Genomic DNA, 23,471 nt, shown 5'->3' on the forward strand with positions numbered 1-23,471 from the left:
GGTCTCTGATTTCTCTTTCATACTTTTTAATATTTGCTGTCTCTCTATTGAAATATTCACTTTGTTCATGCACTGATCTAACCTCGGTGAGCATCTTTATGACTGTTATTTTGAACTGTCTGTTGGGTAAATCCTCTTTCATTAACATTGGTTTCTGGAGATTTATCAATAGCTTGTTCTTTTGTTTGGAACGTATTCCCATGTGTCTTTGTTTTCTGATGCATCCTTTGTTGATTTCTGCACACTAGATAGAAGAGCCACTTCTCTCAGTCTTGACAGACTTGTCTTGTGTAGATGAACCTCATCAATCAGCCTGGGTGAAGCTCCTGGTTATCTTTCAAATCTTTGTGATTGTCCAAGCTGCTGTCTTTGTTTTTAGTGGCTCCCAGTAGTTGGGAGTGTGCCAACACCTGTCAGTGTCCCAAAGGGGAGATTTATAGTACCTAGATGCAAGCTGATCAGAAACTGGACTCTCTGGCAGCAACTGGGAAAGTATGCAGTTGAACCCCTTCCGGGGAGAAACGTGAAACTGGGTGTTTTTACCTGCTGCCTCTGCACTGAGCCAGGTGTGTAGCCATGGGAGTGTTCCTGTGCTTCTTAACAACTGCTTCTGTAGTCCTATTTTCTGTAGTCCTGTGGGACTCATGAATACAAGCCCCACTGGTTATCATAGCTGCGTGATTTGGGGGCCTATCCCTCAGGTGGCATCCTTAAAAGTTGGAGTGCTAGATGTGTGGTCTGTGGTCCAAATGGTTCACTCTCAAGGAGAAGCTGGGAGTTGGGGAGCTCCTTCCCAAGTCTGTGGTGCTATGCCAGGGGTGGGCTTTATGGCAGCAGTGTGTCTCAGCCTTTCCCACCTATTTTGATACGGGCATTTTCTCTCTTGGCTGATGTGTAGGAGTCACTCATCTAGTTTCTGAATTTCTCTCAAAGGAAATTACTCCATGTGTAGTGTATATTCAGTGAGTCCATGAGAGGACAGAAGTTCAGGAGGCTCCTGTGTCACCATATTGGTCCAGAATCCACTTCAAATATGATTTTTAAAAAGAGTATTAGTAAAGGTGTTTAGGAACAGGGACTCTTATATTCTGTTGGAGAGATGTAAATTAATAGACCATTTTTGGAGAACAATTTGACATTATATTAAAATTTAAAATACTTAATACCATTTGACTAAGAAATTCTATACCAGGGGTTAATCCTATGGAGGAAATTCAGAACCATAAAGAAAATCAATGTACAAGGATTTTTGCTGAAGCATGGTAGTGGTAATGAAAAAATAGCCACAACTTAATTCTCCATCACTTGATTAAACTATAGTACTTCCAGGCAATGCAATGGTCTATGCAGCCTTTAAAAAGTATATATTATTTTGACCCTAACTCCTCTTTTCTTGAAGACCTGTGAAGTTTTGAGGGAAAACATTTTAATCTTTTGCTTCTCCTCTTTAAGGATATTTTAACCTCATGGTTAAAAAAAAAAAAAGATTTCTCCAGGGCTAACCAGCTTTCCTCCAGCCTCTGGATTTGGCTGTCCATATCTGGAGTACTTCAGTAGACATTTTCCATCTCCTATAAAGTCATCCTGCTTTTCATATTCATCCTTAAGACTGGGAAACATCTGGCTGGACTTGAGCAGTGCCATCCAGTGATTTATAAATCACCTCTCAAACTGAGAAGAAATATTTGGGTAAACTTAATAGACAGAAACCTTGTATCCAGAAGGAAGTTAGCTGGGAAAGGGCTTGAAGGAGAGAAAGATGTGTGCCTTCAGCAGGGTTGGGTCCACAGCAGCACAGAAGCTGAGACTTTCATTCCTTCTGGTGAACCAGAAATCCTGCCACACCAGGGACTTTTGTCTCAGCCCCAGTGGCTTTCAGGGTCTGTTTATGTCCATGCTGGCCTACCTTGCTGTGTGCCCTGCCTGGATGCTAACACAGTAGCTTTCCTCCTTTACGTCCCATTTCCCCATTGCCTCCTTCAGCTCATCTGAGATGAGCTCTCAGGCCAGCGTACCAGCTAGACGGCCCTCGCTGTTGCCCCGGGAGAAGTCTGTAGGCACAAAGGCAAAGCATCTAAACTCTTTGGGACCCAAAACCAGCTTTTGGAAAGAGGATGCATCCTGCTTACTCGTAATTGTTCCATTTAGGAAAAATACCAGACACTGAGATAGCATCCCCCCTTCCCTCTGTATGCATGATGCTTTAGTGGCAAAGGGCATTAGGGAAGCACATTATTGTTTAATAAGCACACTTTCATTATGCCTTCTATTTGACTATGAATAATTAACCAGTTAAATATTAAGTAATTCACTGAGTGAAACAGATTAAACAACAAACTCATAAATGTCTTCTGTATTCATCCCCTCTTTTCACAAGGTCCAAGCCAAAAGCTGGAACACTAATTATAAAGGTAGTGACACAGCAATAATCACCTTCTATGGAGCACCTACTTTGTGCCAGACCCTATGCTAGGTACCTTGTGTATTTATCGCTAACCCTTTCAGTAATCCTGCGAGATAGGATTATTAACACCAGTTTACAGATGAGGACACCAATAGTCAGAAAAGGAAACTTGCCCAAGGTCATTCTGCTGGTTCATGGCAGGGCCAGTATTAGGCAAAGTTGGCCAGTATTAAACTCCAACTCCAAGCCTGTTCTGTTCCACCATTCTGCTTCCCTGTAATTGAAACATGGGTTTCATCAAATGCACATTTCCAGGTTGTCTGTGTGTGGAAAGCAGTTCAGTAATGTGTTAAGTGGAAAGCATGGCCAAGAATGTAATTATGACCTCCACTCCTTCTAGCCTCCATAGTCTTCCTTTCTGTCCCAAATTATAGCATCTTTCCCCTTAGATGCCTATGAAAGAGCAGTGATTATTGCAAACCACAGCTAGTTCAAAGATTAATTACAACCTTTATGTCTTTACCAGGGCAAATTTCTGAGTGTTTGCACTACCACTAAGAGGTGTTGTGTAGATCAGAAATAAGGTGACAGTGGCATCATTAATAACATGACCTTTTTTACAAGCTGGTCAGAAATTTGACTCACTTCTTGTAAATGTAGACTTAGCATGATTTATTCTCAGAAATGATACGGGAAAATACCAGCCCAAGATTCAGAATTTGGGAAAACCTCTTAATGCCCCTCAAATGCTTTAGTCTTTTCTTTAAAGCATCTTTTAAAATTTAAGATTAGACCAATGAGTGCTTCTTATCGGGAGCATGGGGTTTGTAGGAGTGTAGGAAACTAGCAGGTGCCTGTGTGTTGCAGAAGGAATTCAGGGGTGAAGTTGTCACCTGGGTTTAACAAGAGTCATTAAGTCCCTGCAGCTGTACCCTCAACATCAAAACCATCTCCTTTACATTCTGAGAACCCAGTGTAGATTCCACTACTTTTAACATTTTAATACAACGTTCTGTTCTAGAAAAAAATCCCCAAATTAAAGCATGGGAATGATAGTACACTTTAAATATATTCATTTTAAATGAATAAGCTTCATTTAAAATGAATCTTAGAAATGTGTGGTTTTTATTGTTCCAAAAGGTCCCAAGTACATAGATAGAAGAGGGAAAGCACTTAACACAGAGGGACAAGAGAATAAGACAGATCACGTCCATCTTCCTTCTCCTAAAGAAAACTAGAAAACAACAACACTGCATCCAGAACAAGAAGTCTTCAGAAAAGTCCAAAATGAAGAAATCCAGCATGAGATAATTTTTTTAAGAGTGACAGTTATATCGACTTAAGTCAAGGATCTTATCCTTTCCATGAAGAGTCCAGAGTTTGCAGGGACCACTGAAGTCAGGGAGGTGAGAGGCCCGGGTCTCCAGCAAATGGGACTGATTTCCTTACAATGAATCACACTCTTTACAACGTGAGGGAAATAAGGAAAGGCCAGACACAGCACGGCCTCAGCTTTGTGAGAACTGGAAATCGTACGGACGATTTGTAGGAGCGAATGGGCAGCACAGGTCTTAAGGTGACCTTGGAGTTTCTGGTTTGAAGGTTTGCTTTGTATTTGTCAGCACCCAATGCTTGCCTTCCTGCCGTAAGCCCCTGGAGTCGTATTGTTGTCTGATGCGTGTGTTCTCCAGTCTGCAAAACCTGATTTGAAAGCTGCTTCTCGGTTTGATTCCAGTCATCTTTACCTATGTGGTGCACCCTCCATTGTATCCATTGGTGATTAACCTCATTGAGAGCAGAGGGAGGAGAGCGACAAGTTAAACAGCTTGGGTGTTGCAGTGAATTAGAGTAGTCAGTGTTCCAATCAGAGATTCTCTCACCCAGCGGGATGCGTGCGACCAGAAAATACACATACAGCAACTGGGAATCCCCTTCTCAGGCCAATTTTAGTTGAGATTGGACATATGCCTGGGTTTTCAGTTAAAGAAACAAGATTTCATTGTGATTTTGGGTAACCCTATTTTTACAGATTTCCATTGGTTATTTGCATGTTTTTAATTATAGCAGCCTAAGCGTTACTAAGAAAAATAGGTTTTTACGGAGTCACAGACATAGAGAACAGACTTGTGGTTGCCAAAGGGGAAGGAGAGTAGGGGGAGGGATGGATTGGGAGTTTGGGATTAGCAGATGCCAAACTATTATATAGAGAATGGATAAACAACAGGGTCCTATGTAGAGCACAGGGAACTACATTCAATATCCTGTGATAAACCATAGTGGAAAAGTATATGAAAAAGAATGTATGTATATGTGTAACTGAATCACTTCGCTGCATGGCAGAAATTAACATAACACTGTAAATCAACTATACTTCAATAAAATAATTTTTTTTAAAAAAGGAAAAATAGGTTTTAAAAAATCTTAGTGAAGAAAATATTTTTATTTTTCAGCAGCTACTGTTTTTCCAAAAGCTTTCCATCAATGGTTGTGAATGCACTATACTTACTATTATTTTCAAAGTGTAGGTCCCTCTACTGTAGTAACAGAATGAGGATGTTTTTACATTTTTGTGGATTTAGGGGCCAAATTAGACATTTTGACTGTGACCTCCTTGTTCTAAGCCCAAGTCTGCCTAGGCTTCAAGTCTGACCTGGAGTCTGTGTTTATAGTCCGGGAGCGGATTGACAGTTAGAATGTACTTTCTGGTTCTGTCAGGGGAGGAGTATTTTTCTCCCACTTTATCTCGCCCGAGAGCCGGTACTCTGCCTCCCAGGTACAGGCCTGCAGGAGTGTTTTCCTTTCGCCAGATACGGTGCTCCTGTTAGCTTCCAGCCTTGAAAGGATATGCAGTGTAATAAAAATTACCACGTTCTGTTGTTGGCGACATTTATCTGATAGGAGTGTCATAACATGAACAATACGTGTGAAAGAACTACAGTGCTGAGTGATGGTTCTGAGATGGAAACCGAAAATAAAATAATGCTCTGATCTGCAGTCGCCACTGCCACACATAATAATCAACTCTGGCGTTTTGCACTTGACAGGATTAATTCAGTGTTTTATTTTGAAAAGAGTTTCTGAGCACAGAGCATTCTGGAGTTTACTGTGGTCATGGGCCAGGCCAGTGGAGGTGGACCCCGAGTTGGCAGTGGTTGTGGAGACATTGCTGAGAGAGAGAAGGAAGTAATTTAATCTCTCTCCATCCTGGCAGCAGTCGTATGTGTTTGGTGGGACAAGTATAATTTATTGTCGCCATCATTTTACAGGCAAGAAAAGAGAATCCCAGAGAGATTAAATGAATGATTAAATGATCCTATTATTTTACCCATTGTGTAGGCCTTTGAGGAGTTACGAGAGAGTTATAAGACACGATCCCTTCCCTCAAAGAGGTTATCATCTAGTAGGGGTCAAAAAATTTATAATCTAATACCAGTAACCCATAAAATGAAAACTCACAGCCCCAGGTAGCCTGTAAACATTAAAGTGACACAAATTGTGGGAAAGGGAGAAGGGGGGTGGGCACCCTTCGCTGAGGACAGCACTGGTCAGTGACCTGATTCAGAGAGAGGCCGGGGGTGAGAAAAAATGAAGAAGTAAGTGAAGCTGGAATCCCATGAAAGGAAAACTGAACGATGTCAGGACAGGAAAATCTCGGGCAGGGCAGGAAGCAAAGCCATTGGTTTTGGAGGAGGAATGTAATAGGAACGTAACAGACCAGTAACACTGCAGTGGTCCTTGATGGCGCCCTATGACAGAGCATCCTTAGTGTTCGGAGCAGGGTCACTGGAAGCCACGTAGCATGGTAGCTGTTTCAGATAAAACCCCTCTGTGGCTGTGACCAAGGTAGAATGCACTGGGGATATGGTAGCCAGGGAGAGAGACCAGGGGAAGTGTTTTTCTATTCACTGAATCTAATAGGAAAGTTAGCATACAGTTTAAATTTGTTCTGGTTTCATCTTTTTGCAAACTCAGTATACTTTGCAGCTCTTCATAACTGCATGTTTTGAACTCTAAGATTAGATTTCAGGCTAAAATTCAATTTTTGTTTCTTCTCTTTTTTGTTAACAAAGAGCTACGGTGCTCAGTGAATGGATACCATAATCCTCCGGCTGTTTGTCCTGAGACAGGCTGATGCAGGTGACATCAGAGCAAGTGGGTAGCTACACGGGGTGGAGGTGGGGTGCAAAATGAGGACACAAGAGTCTGCTCACCTTGAAGCTGTGGATTCTTGGGGCTTGTGGTCAGTCTTGCTGTTCAATAGACAGGAAAATGGAAACAGGCTCGTGTACCCCGTGGCCTTCTGAAGATGGTATATGGAGGAGAGAGAAAGCTGGACAGTTAATGAAAGACAGTATTCTTTACCCCTATCATTTAACCTTATCTGTTCTTTCATTTAGGACAAAAGTGAGTGTATTTACTATAAAAAGACTTGGCATTTTAAGTCTATTTAAGAAATAAGAAGATACTCTGAAATATGTCCCTTGAGTAACTAGACATTTGCTTAGGGAGCTTAACACAGTAAGGCTGTGTTAAGACAGATGTATGGATTCTTTTTTTTTTTTTACTGAATTATAGTTGATTTACAATGTTGTGTTTCAGGTGTGATTCACCAAGTGATTCAGTTGTACATCTATATATATATATATATATATATATATATATATATATTCTTTTTCAGAGTCTTTTCCATTACAGGTTATTACAAAATATTGAATACAGTTCCCTGTGCTATACAGTAGGTCCCTGTTGTTTATTTTATTGATAAATATATAGGAGTGTGTATCTGCTAATCCCAAGCTCCTGATTTGTCCCTCTCCCCCTCTCTTCCCTTTGGTAACCATAAGTTTGTTTTCTATGTCTATGAGTCTGTTTCTGTTTTGTAAATAAGTTCATTTGTATCATTTTTTTAGATTCTTAATCCTGTCAGTTGGCTAAGGAATGTAGACTCAAAACTGAGGACCTCCCAGTGCTGGGAAATAGGATGTGCCCTCATTTCTAAGTGACAAGAAAATCAAAAAGAAAGAAAGGCAGACAGATCCAAGCAGTGGCAGGGGAGTTTACGAGATCAGAAGGTAGCTACCCAGACTTTGGAGTAATTAGCTTCAAACATTATATTTCTCTTCCTGTCTTACCTGTGGTCCAGGAAGTGGGTAAAGGACAGCCGAGTGGAGGGAAGAGGAGCAAAGCAGTGATGAGGGGATGGTTGAGGTTAGGTGGTCAGGAGCACTGATGGGGGCGGGGACCAGTGGATGCGGTGGTGTGGGATCCATGGCCTAGCAATGACATAGCATCCTTTCCCTGTGAAGAAAATAATCCGAAGCAAACTAAGTGAAGTTTTAGCAGCTATGAAAAATTTTACCTTTGCTTTTATTTTAAATCACTGCCAGAAATAAGGTACAAATTAAATACGTTTTTAAAAATCAGATCTTCCCTCACTGACTGCTATTATTATGTCAGAGATCTGCTCTGATGAGAAAACTTAAGGACGTCTTTTCCAGGATAAAGTACAAATCATACTTAAGAATCATAATAGTCTCTTTAAATAATTTTCAGTTTTAGTAATATATAGTTTGTATTAATTATTACTAGCTTAATTACAGATTACATTTGCACAATACTTCATTCTTTTATAAAAACACTTTCCCAGATACTCTGTCATCTCAGATTCCCAACATCTGAAACACAGAGAGAAATTCTATTTCTCATTTTAGAGAGAATTCTGAAAATCAGCTTGGTATTAATCAGCTGGTTTTTATTGAATGATTAAACGCAAGGGAACCATGCTCATATATATGAGCTCTCATTTAATCATTTAGTCCTCATGATTAAACCATGATATAGTTAACACCTACATTTCCTCTGGTTCAGAGATGATGCCACAAACTGAGATCTGATTGATTCCGGAGTCTTTGGTTTGAAATCACTACAATTGGCTGAAGACGTGACTTACCTAAGCTCACTGAGCTAGTAAGTGATGGAAGAGGAAATAAAAATTGTCTATTTTCCCTTAATTTTCCCATGTAACCCTAATAGAGAATTTTAATACGATGAATAATCAGTCTTAAAAACTCATTGCACAGTAAATAAAAACAAATATATTTAAATGGTTGCTGTAAATAATTCTTATGTTTTGGGAAATTTTAATAGATTTAATTGTTTTAAGCGAGCTGTCTTTACTATTCCTTTGTGTATTTAATAGTACTCATTAGATGGAAAAATCACCTGGAAATACTTAGCTATAATTAAAGTAATGTTAGCAAGCAATTTTGCATTGAAATATAGGCGTTCAGTTCAATTCAACAAGTTAATTTTGGGCAAGGTGCTTTATTTAGTCTACACAAAGATGAGTAGACAGTATCCCTCTTGGAAGAAATGTTCAGTCCTTCTTTAGAGGACTGTTCTTGAAAGAGATTATTAGGATTCCTAAGCATGATTTTTATTCTACATTGGGGGAAGGGTATCAGAAGAGGAGGAAATGGTTGAATGCAGATTGAGGTATATACTCATAAAACTACAACACAAAAAGGAATGTAACAGTTACTGTGAAAAAGAAAGGAAAAGAAAGTGCCTTGGAGGAGGATGAAAAGGGAGCTCTCATATCATATTGGAATAGAAGGGGAATCAGCAGAGGCTTCAAGACAGATGTGATATTTGAGATGAGCCTTCATGGATGGCTAGAAATCCAAAAGGCACATGGTGATAGGGCATTCACACACAAAGGGGATGCTGTAAGTAAAAGCAGAGATGGTAGTTTCTCTTACATGTAGTGTGTGTAGTTTAACAAAAAGGCACAAGGCTGAAAACTAGGACCTTGTTGTAGAAGGTCTTGAATGCAGTAGAGTAAAAAACGAATACCGGACTGGTACTAACACGATAGATTGTGCAAGTATCAGTGGTGGCAGTTAATCTTTTTGAGTTTTGACTTCCTCACCTGCAATATGGAGATGATAATAATCACATTAAGGGTTGGGTGTCAGTGAGAAAACTTGTGTGGAACTAGTACTCTGAAAACCATAAAACACAACCAGTGGCATCATCACCATCGTTATTGCTGTGTACGTGATGGTATATGAAGATTGTAGAGCAGGGGAGCTTTTTGTTTGGATCTGCACTTAAGGAGAATTAAGTTGGAAGGGATGTGTAGGATTTATTAATAATGGAAAAAAGAGAACCATCAGAAACCATTAACGTGAGGAGATGGGTTCAAGATGGCGAGGTACAAGGACGTGTGCTCACTCCCGCTTGCGAGAGCACTGGAATCACAACTAACTGCTGAACAATCATTGACAGGAAGACACTGGAACTCACCAAAAGAGATACGCCACATCCAAAGACAAAGGAGAAGCCACAGTGAGATGGTAGGAGGGGCACAATCACAATCAAATCAAATCCCATGACTGTTGGGTGGGTGACTCACAAACTGGAGAACACTTATACCACAGAAGTCCACCAACTGGAGTGAAGGTTCTGAGCCCCACGTCAGGCTTCCCAACCTGGGGGTCCGGCAACAGGAGGAGGAATTCCTAGAGAATCAGACTTTGAAGGCTAGCGGGATTTTATTGCAGGACATCAACAGGACTGGGGGAAACAGAGACTCCACTCTTGGAGGGCACACACAAAGTAGTGTGCACATCAGGTCCCAGGGGAAGGAGCAGTGACCCCATACCTGCTAGTGTTGGACCTACCTGCTAGTGTTGGAGGGACTGCTGCAGAGGCAGGGGGCGGCTGTGGCTCACCACAGGGACAAGGACACTGGGAGCAGAAGTTCTGGGAAGTACTCCTTGGCGTGAGCCCCCCCAGAGTCTGCCATTAGCCCCACCAAAGAGCCTGGAGGCGCCAGTGCTGGGTCGCCTCAAGCCAAACAACCAACAGGGAGGGAACCCAGCCCCACCAATCTGCAGACAAGCGGATTAAAGTTTTACTGAGCTCTGCCCACCGGAACAACACCCAGCTCTATGCACCACCAGTCCTCCCATCAGGAAGCTTGCACAAACCTCTTAGATAGCCTCATCCACCAGAGGGTAGACAGCAGAAGCAAGAAGAACTACGGTGCTGCAGCCTATGGAACGAAAACCACATTCACAGAAAAATAGACAAAATGAAAAGGCAGAGGACTATGTACCAGATAAAGGAACAAGATAAAACCCCAGAAAAACAACTAAATGAAGTGGAGATGGGCAACCTTCCAGAAAAAGAATTTAGAATAATGATAGTGAAGATGATCCAGGACCTCAGAAAAAGAATGGAGGCAAAGATCGAGAAGGTGCAAGAAATGTTTAGCACGGACTTCTCTGGTGATGCAAGGGTTAATAATCCACCTGCCAATGCAGGGGACATGGGTTCGATCCCTGGTCTGGGAAGATCCCACATGCCACGGGGCAACTAAGCTCGTGCACCACAACTACTGAGCCTGCACTCTAGAGCCCGCAAACCACAACTACTGCACCTGAATGCCACAATGACTGAAGCCCACATGCCTAGAGCCCGTGCTCCACAACAAAAGAAGCCACTGCAATGAGAAGCCCGTGCACCGCAGCAAAGAGTATCCTCCGCTCAACACAACTAGAGAAAGCCCGCGCACAGCAATGAAGACCCAATGCAGCCAAAAATAAATAAATAAATAAATAAATAATTTATTTAAAAAAAAAAAAAGAAATGTTTAACAAGGATGTAGAAGAACTAAAGAACAAACACCTGGAAGAATTAAAGAACAAACACCTAGAAGAATTAAAGAACAAACAAACAGAGATGACCAATACAATAACTGAAATGAAAAATACACTAAAAGTAATCAATAGCAGAATAACTGAGGCAGAAGAACGGATAAGCGATCTGGAAGAAAGAATGGTGGAATTCACTGCCGTGGGACAGAATAAAGAAAAAAAGAATGAAAAAAAATGAGGACAGCCTATGAGACTTCTGGGACAACATTAAACTCACCAACATTCTCATATAGGGGTCCCAGAAGGAGAAGAGAGAGAGAAAGGACCTGAGAAAATATTTGAAGAGATTATAGTTGAAAACTTCCCTAACATGAGAAAGGAAATAGGCACCCAAGTCCAGGAAGTGCAGAGAGTCCCAGGCAGGATAAACCCAAAGAGAAACAGACAGACACACATAGTAATCAAACTGACAAAAATTAAAGACAAAGGAAAATTATTAAAAGCAGCAAGGGGAAACGACAAATAACATACAAGGGAAGTCCCATAAGATTAACAGCTGATTTCTCAGCAGAAACTCTACAAGCCAGAAGGGAGTGGCACGATATATTTAAAGTGATGAAAGGGAAAAACCTACAACCAAGATTACTCTACCCAGTAAGGATCTCATTCAGATTCGACGGAGAAATCAAAAGCTTAACAGACAAGCAAAAGCTAAGAGAATTCAGCACCACCAAACCAGCTCTACAACAAATGCTAAAGGAGCTTCTCTAAGTGGGAAACACAAGAGAAGAAAAGGACCTACAAAAACAAACCCAAAACAATTAAGAAATTGGTCATAGGAACATACATATCGATAATTACCTTAAATATGAATGGATTAACTGCTCCAACCAAAAGACACAGGCTCACTGTGAGTGCATACAGAAACAAGACCCGTATATATGCTGTCTACAAGACACCCATTTCAGACCTAGGGACACATACAGACTGAAAGTGAGGGGATTGAAAAAGATATTCCATGCCAGTGGAAATCAAAGGAAGCTGGAGAAGCAATACTCATATCAGATAAAATAGACTTTAAAGTAAAGAATGTTACAAGAGACAAGGAAGGACACTACATATGATCAATGGATCAATCCAAGAAGAAGATATAACGATGTTAAATATATCTGCACCCAACATAGGAGCACCTCAGTACATAAGGCAAATGCTAACAGCTATAAAAGAGGAAATTGATAGTAACACAATAATAGTGGGGGACTTTAACACCTCACTTACACCACTGGTCAGATCATGCAGACAGAAAATTAATCAGGAAACACAAGCTTTAAATGACACAATAGATCAGATATATTTAATTAATATTTATAGGACATTCCATCCGAAAACAGCAGACTACACTTTCTTCTCAAGTGCACACAGAACATTCTCCAGGATAGATCACATCTTGGGTCACAAATCAAGCCTCGGTAAATTTAAGAAAATTGAAATCAATCAAGCATGTTTTCCATCCACAGCACTGTGAGATTAGAAATCAGTTACAGGGGAAAAATGTAAAAAACATAAATACACGGAGGCTAAACAATATGTTACTAAATAACCAAGAGACCACTGAAGAAATCAAAGAGGAAGTAAAAAAATGTGTAGAGACAAGTGACAATGAAAACACGATGATCCAAAACCTATGGGATGCAGCAAAAGCAGTTCTGAGAGCAAAGTTTATAGCAATACAATCCTACCTCAAGAAACAAGAGAAATCTCAAATAAACATTCTAACCTTACACCTAAAGCAACTAGAGAAAGAAGAACAAACAAAACCCAAAGTTAGTAGAAGGAAAGAAATCATAAAGATCAGAGCAGAAATAAATGAAATAGAAACAAAGAAAACAATAGCAAAGATCAATAAAACTACAAGCTAGTTCTTTGAGAAGATAAACAAAATTGATAAACCTTTAGCTAGACTCATCAAAAAAAAGAGGGCGAGGACTTAAATCAATAAAATTAGAAATGAAAAAGGAGAAGTTACAACAGACACCACAGAAATACAAAGCATCGTAAGAGACTACTACAAGCAACTCTATGCCAGTAAAATGGACAACCTGGAAAAAGTGGACACATTCTTAGAAAGGTATTACCTTCTAAGACTGAACCAGGAAGAAATAGAAAATATGAACAGACCAATCACAATTAATGAAGTTGAAACAGTGATTAAAAATCTTCCAACCAACAAAAGTCCAGGACCAGATGGCTTCACAAGTGAATTCTATCAAACATTTAGAGAAGAGCTAACACCCATCCTTCTCAAACTCTTCCAAAAACTTGCAGAGGAAGGAACACTCCCAAACTCATTCTATGAGACCACCATCACCCTGATACCAAAACAAGACAAAGATAGTAGAAAAAAAGAAAATTACAGACCAATATCACTGATGAATATAGATGCAAAAATCCTCAACAAAATACTAGCAGACAGAATCCAACAACACATTAAAAGGATCACACACCATGATCAAGTGGGATTTATCCCAGGGATGCAAGGATTCTTCAATATATGCAAATCAATCAATGTGATACATCATAATAACAAATAGAAGAATAAAAACCATGTGGTCATCTCAATAGATGCAGAAAAAGATTTTGACAAAATTCAACACCCATTTATGATAAAAAACTCTCCAGAAAGTGAGCATAGAGAGAACCTACCTCCACATAATAAAGGCCGTATATGACAAACCCACAGCAAACATCATTCTCAGTGGTGGAAAACTGAAAACATTTCCTCTCAGATCAGGAAGAAGACAAGGATGTCCACTTTCACCACTGTTATTCAACATAGTTTTGCAAGTCCTAACCATGGCAATCAGAGAAGAAAAAGAAATAAAAGGAATACAAATTGGAAAAGAAGAAGTGAAACTGTCACTGTTTGCAGATGACATGGTACTATACATTGATAATCCTAAAGATTCCACCAGAAACTACTAGAACTAATCAATGAATATGGTAAAGTTGCAGGATACAAAATTAATGCACAGAAATCTCTTGCATTCCTATGCACTAACAACGAAAGATCAGAAAGAGAAATTAAGAAAACAATCCCATTCCCCATTGCAACAAAAGGAATAAAATACTTAGGAATAACCCTACCTAAGGAGGTAAAAGACCTGTACTCAGGAAACTATACGACACTGATGAGAGAAATCAAAGATGACACAAACAGCTGGAGAGATATACCATGTTCTTGGATTGGAAGAATCAATATTGTGAAAATGACTATACTGCCCAAAGCAATCTACAGATTCAGTGTAATCCCTATCAAATTACCAATGGCACTTTTTACAGAACTAGAACAAAAGATCTTAAAATTTGTATGGAGACACAGAGGACCCCGAATAGCCAAAGCAATCTCGAGGGAAAAAAATGGAGCTGGAAGAATCAGACTCCCTGCCTTCAGACTATACTACAAAGCTACAGTAATCAAGACAGTATGGTACTGGCACAAAAATAGAAATATAGATCAATGGAACAGGATAGAAAACCCAGAGATAAACCCACGCACCTGTGGTCAAGTAATCTATGACAAAGGAGGCAAGGATACACAATGGAGAAAAGACAGTCTCTTCAATAAGTGGTGCTGGGAAAACTGGTCAGCTACATGTAAAAGAATGAAATTAGAACACTCCCTAACACCATACACAAAAATAAACTCAAAATGGATTAAAGACCTAAATGTAAGACGGAACACTATAAAACTCTTAGAAGAAAACAAAGGAAGAACACTCTTTGACATAAGTCACACCAAGATCTTCTTTGACCCACCTCCTAGAGTAATGGAAATAAAAACAAAAATAAACAAATGGGACCTAATGAAACTTCAAAGCTTTTGCACAGCAAAGGAAACTATAAACAAGATGAAAAGACAACCCTAAGAATGGGAGAAAATGTTTGCAAACAAATCAAGAAAGGGTTAATCTCCAAAATATGTAAACAGCTTATGCAGCTCAATATTAAAAAACAACCCAATCAAAAAATGGGCCTACGACCTAAATAGACATTTCTCCAAAGGAGACATACAGATGGCCAAGAGGCACATGAAAAGCTGCTGAACATCACTAATTAATAGAGAAGTGCCAATCAAAACTACAGTGAAGTATCACCTCACACCGGCTAGAATGGGCATCATAAGAAAATCTACAAACAACAAATACTGGAGTGGGTGTGGAGAAGAGGGAACCCTCTTGCACTGTTGGTGGGAATGTAAATTGATGCAGCCACTATGGAGAACAGTATGGATGTTCCTTAAACAAAAAATAGAATTACCATATGACCCAGCAGTCCCACTACTGGGCATACACCCAGAGAAAACCATAATTCAAAAAGACACATGCACCCCAGTGTTCACTGCAGCACTATTTACAATAGCCAGATCATGGAAGCAACCTAAATGCCCATCAACAGATGAATGGATAAAGAAGATGTGGTACATATATACAATGGAATATTACTCAGCCATAAAAAGGGATGAAATTGGGTCTTTTGTAGAGTTGCGGATGGACCTAGGGACTGTCATATAGAGTGAAGTAAGTCAGAAAGAGAGAAACAAATATCGTATATTAACACATATATGTAGAATCTAGAAAAGTGGTACAGATGTGAACCGGTTTGCAAGGCAGAAATAGAGACACAGATGTAGAGAACGAAGCATATGGACACCAAGGGTGGAAAGTGGTGGTGGGAGACATATATACACTAATATGTATAAAATAGATAACTAATAAGAACCTGCTGTATAAAACAATAAATAAATAAAATAAAATTTAAAAAATAAAGAAAAGAAACCATTAATGTCCTCTGGTTAAAAATAATGAAGGTTTGATTAGGGTGGTAGTTCAGGTAACCAGAAAGAAAGGTAGAGACATTGCAGAGATACTAATTCAAAAACGTACTGAGCACCCCCTGTCTTCCTGGACACAAATTCAGCAGTGCTGCTTAGCGTCCTTTTAAGGACTATGTACCAGATGAAGGAACAAGATAACAGGGACAGATACAGGACAGAACAGGCAGGTACTTGGGGAGCAGAGGAGCGAGGGTCATAAAGGGACACTGGTTCTTCCTTTGCTTTCCATTGGAGAAACCTTGGTAACATCAGGATGGAGAAGGGACACCTCGAGTGCCTAGGAGTTTGACCACCCAATGGCACATGTGTCACGGTAGGTGAGAGGTGATATAGGGTCAGTAAATCCTTCCCCGTTGGGTTTGAACACACACTGTCCTTGCTCTCCGTGTGGGTCCACGCTCTCTCTGGTGCTGGGGGAAGAGTTACTCAAGAAAAGAAGGCACAAGAGCAGCCTCAAGAAACTCTCCCTTCAGACACCTCACAGAATCCCTTTTCAACCTCTCGCCCCACAACCAAGGGAAGTCAGAAATTGTCTTCGCCTAACGAGAGAATTTCTTACTTTTCTCAAAGTGGATCAACTCCTGCCTCTGTACTTGCTTAGATTTGGAAATGGAAAGAATCAAGAAATAGGCTTCAGAACTGATTCGTAATTCCAAGTCACTTTCCTGGTAATCAGAAATGGATTTGATTTAATTCCACACTTATTTAGTAAATGCAGGTATCTTCCAGGAGAAGGAACTGGAGAAAAATACTGGACGTGAATGCAACAAACCCCTCCCCACCTTGCTCTCTCTCACAGTTTAGTGAGAGTGTATGTCAAAAAGCACATGAAGTATTACATGCTGAGCTTAAGTTGTGTTCTTAATACTGTTATAAAAATCACAGCACTCTCTCTTTATTTCATACGTGTAATTGGTTTTTTCACTTCTCCATGAATGACATTTTTATGAAGACCAAAATGATGTGTGGGACCTGTTGGAAACTTACACTGATAGGAGTTTCTAATAAAATAAATAGCCCCTCTAATAATGATCCCTAATGTTAAAAGTACTTTGTTCATTACTTCAGAAACTTCCTGTAAATTTTGTGGGAAGCAGCTCCCTTTGTGTGGCATTTCCCATAGAACTTTTACTACTGGGTTGTCCCTTTACTTAGGAGCTTAAATGAAATGAAAATAGGACAGGCTTATAGATCTTTTTAAGGTATAAAGGGTTGATGGCAATAGCCATTGAACCAAGAATTGGTAAGATTAGGGAAAGAAATTATAAAAGTGGGTTTTAAATCCTTTTTAAAAAAAATCCCTTTCATTTCTACTCATCTCTTGTTCATTCCTTATCCCGTCTATGCCTTATTAAGGCAGACTTGTGAAACTGCTTTGTATGCTACTGAGTTTAAATACTCTTTGTATTACAATGTTGTTTGTTTTTCCCTCCCTTTAGGAGATGACCTGGCTTCCACCACTTTCAGCTATTCCAGCACCTGGAAAAGTGGAACCGAGCAAATTTCCATTTCCAAATAAGGTGAGATCCTGCGTCGCCCAGGTTGAATAGGCTTTACTCACACAGAGATTTTTAGTGGACAGTGGGTTTTCCCTTGATTGTCTTTTCCTCTGTAAATATTACTGCTACAGGCACATGGATCTGATTTTCAACAGTTTGCAAGCATAGGTCTATTCATTCCAAGGGAGGAAATCAAACTTGCAGTCCTACCTACCTCCACTTCCATACTTCCTGCAAAATATGATGAATATTACAATTATCATGTTATCTAAAAACACTTGTGAAGTTGAAATGCATCTTACAATCATTTTATACACCCAGAGTGATTGTATGTCTTGTTTTTTCCTGAAAAGCTGTTATTAAATTAATGTTGTATTTTAAAATCAATGTCTTAGAACTGAGGACATTAAGTATATAATTTCTCGGTTATCTTTTATAAAGCTGAAAATATTTTCTAGGACTTTAAAAAAAATGATTTCCATATTTTCTAAGAACCAGCATACACAAAATATCAGCTACAAAATATATTTAAATTATACATGAGTCTAATAAGTTTCGATTTTTCTTAACCATCCAACCAACACGTAATTACATATTCATTATAAAGATGAAATTATGCACATAGAAGAAGTAAAATATGAAAGTTTCTCATGCCCTTGTCCAGATTTTACTTCCCTACCCACTGATTACTATCAAGAGTTTGGTGTATACCATTTCAGTCATTTTCCCCGTGCGTTATATACACATATGTGCTATGCAGTTTTTTAAAAATCCTAAATGGTATAGTACTAAAAGTACTTTTTCTAAGAGTTGACTTTTTTCCAGATACACACAGTACGTAAATATCATTGCTAAATATTAACATCGCAACGTTCTAAACTATTGAAATAATTGTTCATTATTATCACAATGGTAAATTCCATTCTAAGAGTCGGTTTTTATTTCCCTTAACCTTAGAGGTCTTCCCAAGTGAATATGTAGAGATTTTCTTACTTTTTCTTAGCAGCAGCAAAATATCTCGTAGTATGAATTTGCTGTAATTTATTTGCTCAAGCTCCTTTAATGGACATTGAGACTGTTAATGGTTTGCTGTTAACACAAACACTATTACAACACACAGTTTTTCTAAGTGCCTCTGTGTGTCCCTTTTATTCAATGTCTCTTGTCCAGACACCTAGAACAGGAACTGGGGTGCTGGAGGCATCAGAAGCCTTATTTACCCTTGACTATGTTTCAAGAGTATTTTTTTATGAATTTTTGCCAATGTTTAATATTATCTGGTTTTTTCTCATTGTGTCTGTAGTATGGATGAAAAACTGTTATTTCGTTAATTTGCACTTCTCCAGTAATTTCTGAGTTTGAGCATTGACTGTTTTTCCTTTGCAAATTGCCCATTCATGTCCATTGCCACTTTAAAAAAATGATTTGTAGGAATTCCTTATATCTTACTCATTTGCCTGTTCTATATGATGCAACTATTTTCTTGCAACCGTACTTATGTACCTTTTATATTAGCAAAGTGTTTAATTTTCATGTCAGAGAAAAAAGGTCTTTCCTGGACCAACATTCTAACAACGTTCTCTATTTTATTGTAATTCTTTTATAATTTTTGTTTTTAGGTTTAAAAAAATTTTTGTTTGCATTGGTGTGTCATAGGATTCTAGCCTTTTCATTGGTTGAGTAAATTATGATAACACTATCAACAAATTAGCCCATCTTCCCCCCACTGGTTTGAAATACCACGTACGTCAACAACTGAAAGTCTCATAAATACACAGTTTTCTTTCTATTCTGTTCTTTTGATATATTCATCTCATTCTTTCCCAATAACTCATTGTTTAAGTCAGAGGTCAAATAACTTTTTATTTAAAGGATCAGATAGTAAATGGTTTAGGCTTTGCAGACAATATCTGAATGAATGAATGTGACTATGTTCAAATAAAATTTTATTTATAGAAACACAATTAGTAAAGAAGTCTTACAACTCAATAATAGAAAGAGAACTCGTTTTAAGAATAATAGGCAAAGGATTTAAATAGACATTTCTCCAAAGGTGATCTACAGATAGCTAATAAGCATATGAAAAGACACTATTGCTATCATTTAGGAAATGCAGATCAGAACTAGTATGAGGTACTCCTTCACACCTACTTAAAGGGCTAAAATCAAAGACAGACAATACCCAGTGTTTGCAAGAGTGTGGAAAAGTTGGAACCCTGATGTCAGTTGCTGGTGGGATCTTAAATGGTGCAGCCTCTTCGAAAAAGTTTCAACATTTCCTCAAAGGTTAAACATTGCATTGTAGTATGACCCAGCAATTCCACGCCTAGGTATATCCCCAAGAGAACTGAAAACACACATCTGCAAAAAATCTTTTACACACATGTTCACAGCAGCATTGTTCATAACAGCCAAAAAGTGGAAGCAATACAAATGTCCATCAACTGATGAATAGATAAACAAAAGTGATATATCTTTATAATGAAATATTATGCAGGCATAAAAAGGAATGAAGCACTGATACATGATTCAACATGGATGAACCTTGAAAATATGCTGAGCAAAGGTGAAAGACCAGTCACAAATGATAACATTTTATATGATTTCATATATTTGAAATGTCCAGAAGAGGCAAATACAGAGAGAAAGAAAATAGATTAGTGGTTGCTTACAGCTTAGGGGTAGGGAGAGAGGGTGGAGTGACAGCTAAAGGATAAAAGCTTTCTTTTTGAAGTGATGAAAATGTCCCAAAGTCCCTTAATAAGAATGATTCCAATGTGTTATTAAATATAATAATTTCTTATTCTGTGTCCAGCTGAGGGTACTTCCTTCTATTTTTCTAGCTTTCTGAATATTTTAAAGGTTTGAATTTTCTTTCCATTAAAAAAAATTAAGGTATAATTTACAAACAGGCACTTCCCTGGTGGCACAGTGGTTAAGAATCCACCTGCCAATGCAGGGGACATGGGTTCAAGCCCTGGTCCAGGAAGATCCCACATGCCTCGGAGCAACTAAGCCCGTGTGCCACAACTACTGAGCCCATGCACCACAACTACCGAAGCCTGCATGCCTAGAGCCTGTGATGAACAACAAGAAAGCCACCGCATTGAGAAGCCTGCACACCGCAACAAAGAGTACCACCGCTCGCCACAACTAGAGAAAGCCTGCACACAGCAATGAAGACCCAATGCGGCCAAAAAAAAAAAAAAAAAAATAGGTGACTTTACAGAGTGTGGGGACATTACATGATTTTAATACTGCTTTTCTTTCAAAAAGTTCACAATAAGTGCTGGTAATTTATCTTGTATCAGACTTCCCTGGCAGTCCAGTGGCTGAGACTCTGTGCTCCCAATGCAGGGGGCCCAGGTTTGATCCCTGGTCGGGGAACTAGATCCCACATGCCGCAACTAAGAGTTCACAAGCTGCAACTAAAAGATCCCACAACTAAGATCTGGCACAGACAAATAAATAAATAAATATTTTTTAAAAAAATTTATCTTGTATCAATGAAATAAGACTTCATTAGTGTCATTTCTACTCTAACGAATCACCATAAACTTAGTGACTCACGACAACATAAATTTATTATCTTACAACTCTGGAAGACAGAAGTCTGAAATCAGTTTCACGGAGCTAAAATTGAGGTGTCGTCAGGGCTACATTTCTTCTGAATGTTTTAGGGAAGAATTTGTTCTCTTGTCTTTCTCGGCTTCTAGAGGCTGCCCTTCTTACTTAGCTTGTGGCCCTCATCATGCTGACCTCTGACCTCCTTGTCACATCTTCTCTGACTCTCCTGCCTCCTCCTTTCCCTTATAAGGAACTTTGTGATGATACTGGGCCCACCTGGATAATCCAGGATAATCTCTCATCTCAAAATAGTTAATTGAATCACATCTGCAAAGTCCCTTTTGCCACGAGAGGTAACATATTCACAGGACCTGGGAATTAAGATACAGACATCTTTGGAGGAGCCCTGATTGTGCCTACTGCAAAGACATCACTATTTCTCACCCATAGTGCACCTCTTTTAACCTGTGTCTCAACTATTTAGTATTCTGACAGCTGGAGGCTTGCAGTTCATTAATTAGACTATTAATGTTTGAGATGATCACAGTTGCTAGTATGTAGGAGCTAGAATTGTTTATGGAATTTGCAGGGCAGAATCTCCAAAATGACTAATAAATAATGAAATTAAGCCCTTACTGAGATTAAAGGGGCAGTTTGACCTCACAAAGTCAATTTAAATGTGCTTTCTGAGTTACCAGTACCACTAAATTAATTAGCTACATACTTCCGAGAATTTCCCCAATTTGTCCGGGTATTGAAGGACATAATATATAATAAAGTCAGTTGATACTGAACTTGGATTTTTTTTCTATTCTCTGAAGGCTTAATTTAGAGTCACAATTTCCTAGACAAACACTACCAGACGTGCCTGCCTTATTCTTCAAATCTCAAAAGTTATTGAATTTGGTAAAGAAAAGAATGCATGCCATTATGAGGTATTTCAACCAAGAAAAAAAAATGAATTTGCTTTGTCCTTTTCCCTCGATTTCTGTAGCAGTCTCATAAGTTCTGAAATGCAAATAGAGAACTAAAATTGTAGAACTTTTTCCATACTCAGAAGGCATCTGTGCGGATCTAATGGCATTTCACAAGCATTTCACGTAGCAATGAATGCCAGATCTGATGGGATCAGACCTGGTTTGAAACTATTCTTGCTGATCAGTTTCTAAAGCATTAGGCAGAAGAGTTCTAGCATGATTACAGAAATGAGAATCCTATTGCCTTCCTCTTTATATGGTACAAGGAGAATGAAAGCCAGCAAGTGTGAAGGAAAGTGCTTTGAAGTTGGGAAGTTTATGATATGTCTCCCTCTTTGGGTTCCTAGCATGCTTCAGAAATGACCACAAAATGCTTGGGCTAAAACTTTATGTTTACTTCATTACCTCAAAGTAAACATTTAAATTTACTGTCATTTATATTATTTCAATTGTTTTGAGCTTTAGAGAAAAGAAAGTGATAGATGGGGAAGAAGGAAGACCAAACCACATCAAGTGGTGCTTTTTCCTAGAGTAATTAGCTTTATGTGGAGGTCTGAAAATCAAAGAAGATATATTTCCATTTCTTGCCTTTTGTAATTCTAATGATGTATTGACAGACAAGCAAGAGGAGATATAAGTACAGTAGTCCTCAGATGGTTCCGAAAAGCCATTTTTTTTAAAAGGAATTCCTTTATTTTTATTATTATTTTTTATTTATTTATTTATTTTTGGCTGTGTTGGGTCTTCGTTTCTGTGCAAGGGCTTTTCTCTAGTTGCGGCAAGCAGGGGCCACTCTTCATCGCGGTGCGTGGGCCTCTCACTATCACGGCCTCTCTTGTTGCGGAGCACAAGCTCCAGACGCACAGCTCAGTAGTTGTGGCTCACGGGCCTAGTTGCTCCACGGCATGTGGGATCTTCCCAGACCAGGGCTCGAACCCATGTCCCCTGCATTGGCAGGCAGATTCTCAACCACTGCGCCACCAGGGAAGCCCCAAAAAGCCATTTTTAAGGAGTGTTCTCACAGGATAAAGACTGCCCTCCATCAGCAACATGGCTTAAGAACAACTATATTTTATTGGTTTAAGGTGCATATTTTTTTCACATTTTAAGATCCCCCAAATCAGGATTTGTTTTACAGCTGATAGCATTTTACAATTAATTGGCAGCCATTTTCTTCCATAGTAATACGTGAAGTAATGCAGCCTTATACAGTTTCGTTACGTTTGATGAAATATGGTATTTATTATAGTGCTTCCTTGAATGGCTTTCTTAGCTACCAGTGTGCTTGGTTGTTTCTGCCTTCAGTACAATGATTTGTAAAACTTTACTTCCCAGCTAAATACCACCTTTGAAGAAGTTTTGGGATTCCTGTGTACCCAACAATAGATTAGGTGTTGGGAATGCAGGATTTAAAAAAGGAGAAGAACAAGTTTCCAACTGCAGATATTCTTCTAAGTAACTAAGAAT

General features: G+C 39.0%; 1 protein-coding gene across 2 annotated transcripts in view; it reads left to right on the top strand.

Annotated features, from left to right (window-relative positions):
- The window catches only part of AFF3 (ALF transcription elongation factor 3), a 562,822-nt gene that overhangs the window by 347,046 nt on the left and 192,305 nt on the right, over positions 1 to 23,471 (top strand). For both annotated transcript variants that reach the window (XM_059942557.1, XM_059942558.1), the window contains exon 6: positions 17,401 to 17,481. In XM_059942557.1, the coding sequence (XP_059798540.1) occupies positions 17,401 to 17,481 (81 nt within the window). The remainder of the gene's footprint in view (positions 1 to 17,400; positions 17,482 to 23,471) is intronic.

The sequence above is a fragment of the Balaenoptera ricei genome, chromosome 13 (assembly GCF_028023285.1).
Source record: "Balaenoptera ricei isolate mBalRic1 chromosome 13, mBalRic1.hap2, whole genome shotgun sequence".
NCBI classification, from domain to species: domain Eukaryota; kingdom Metazoa; phylum Chordata; class Mammalia; order Artiodactyla; family Balaenopteridae; genus Balaenoptera; species Balaenoptera ricei.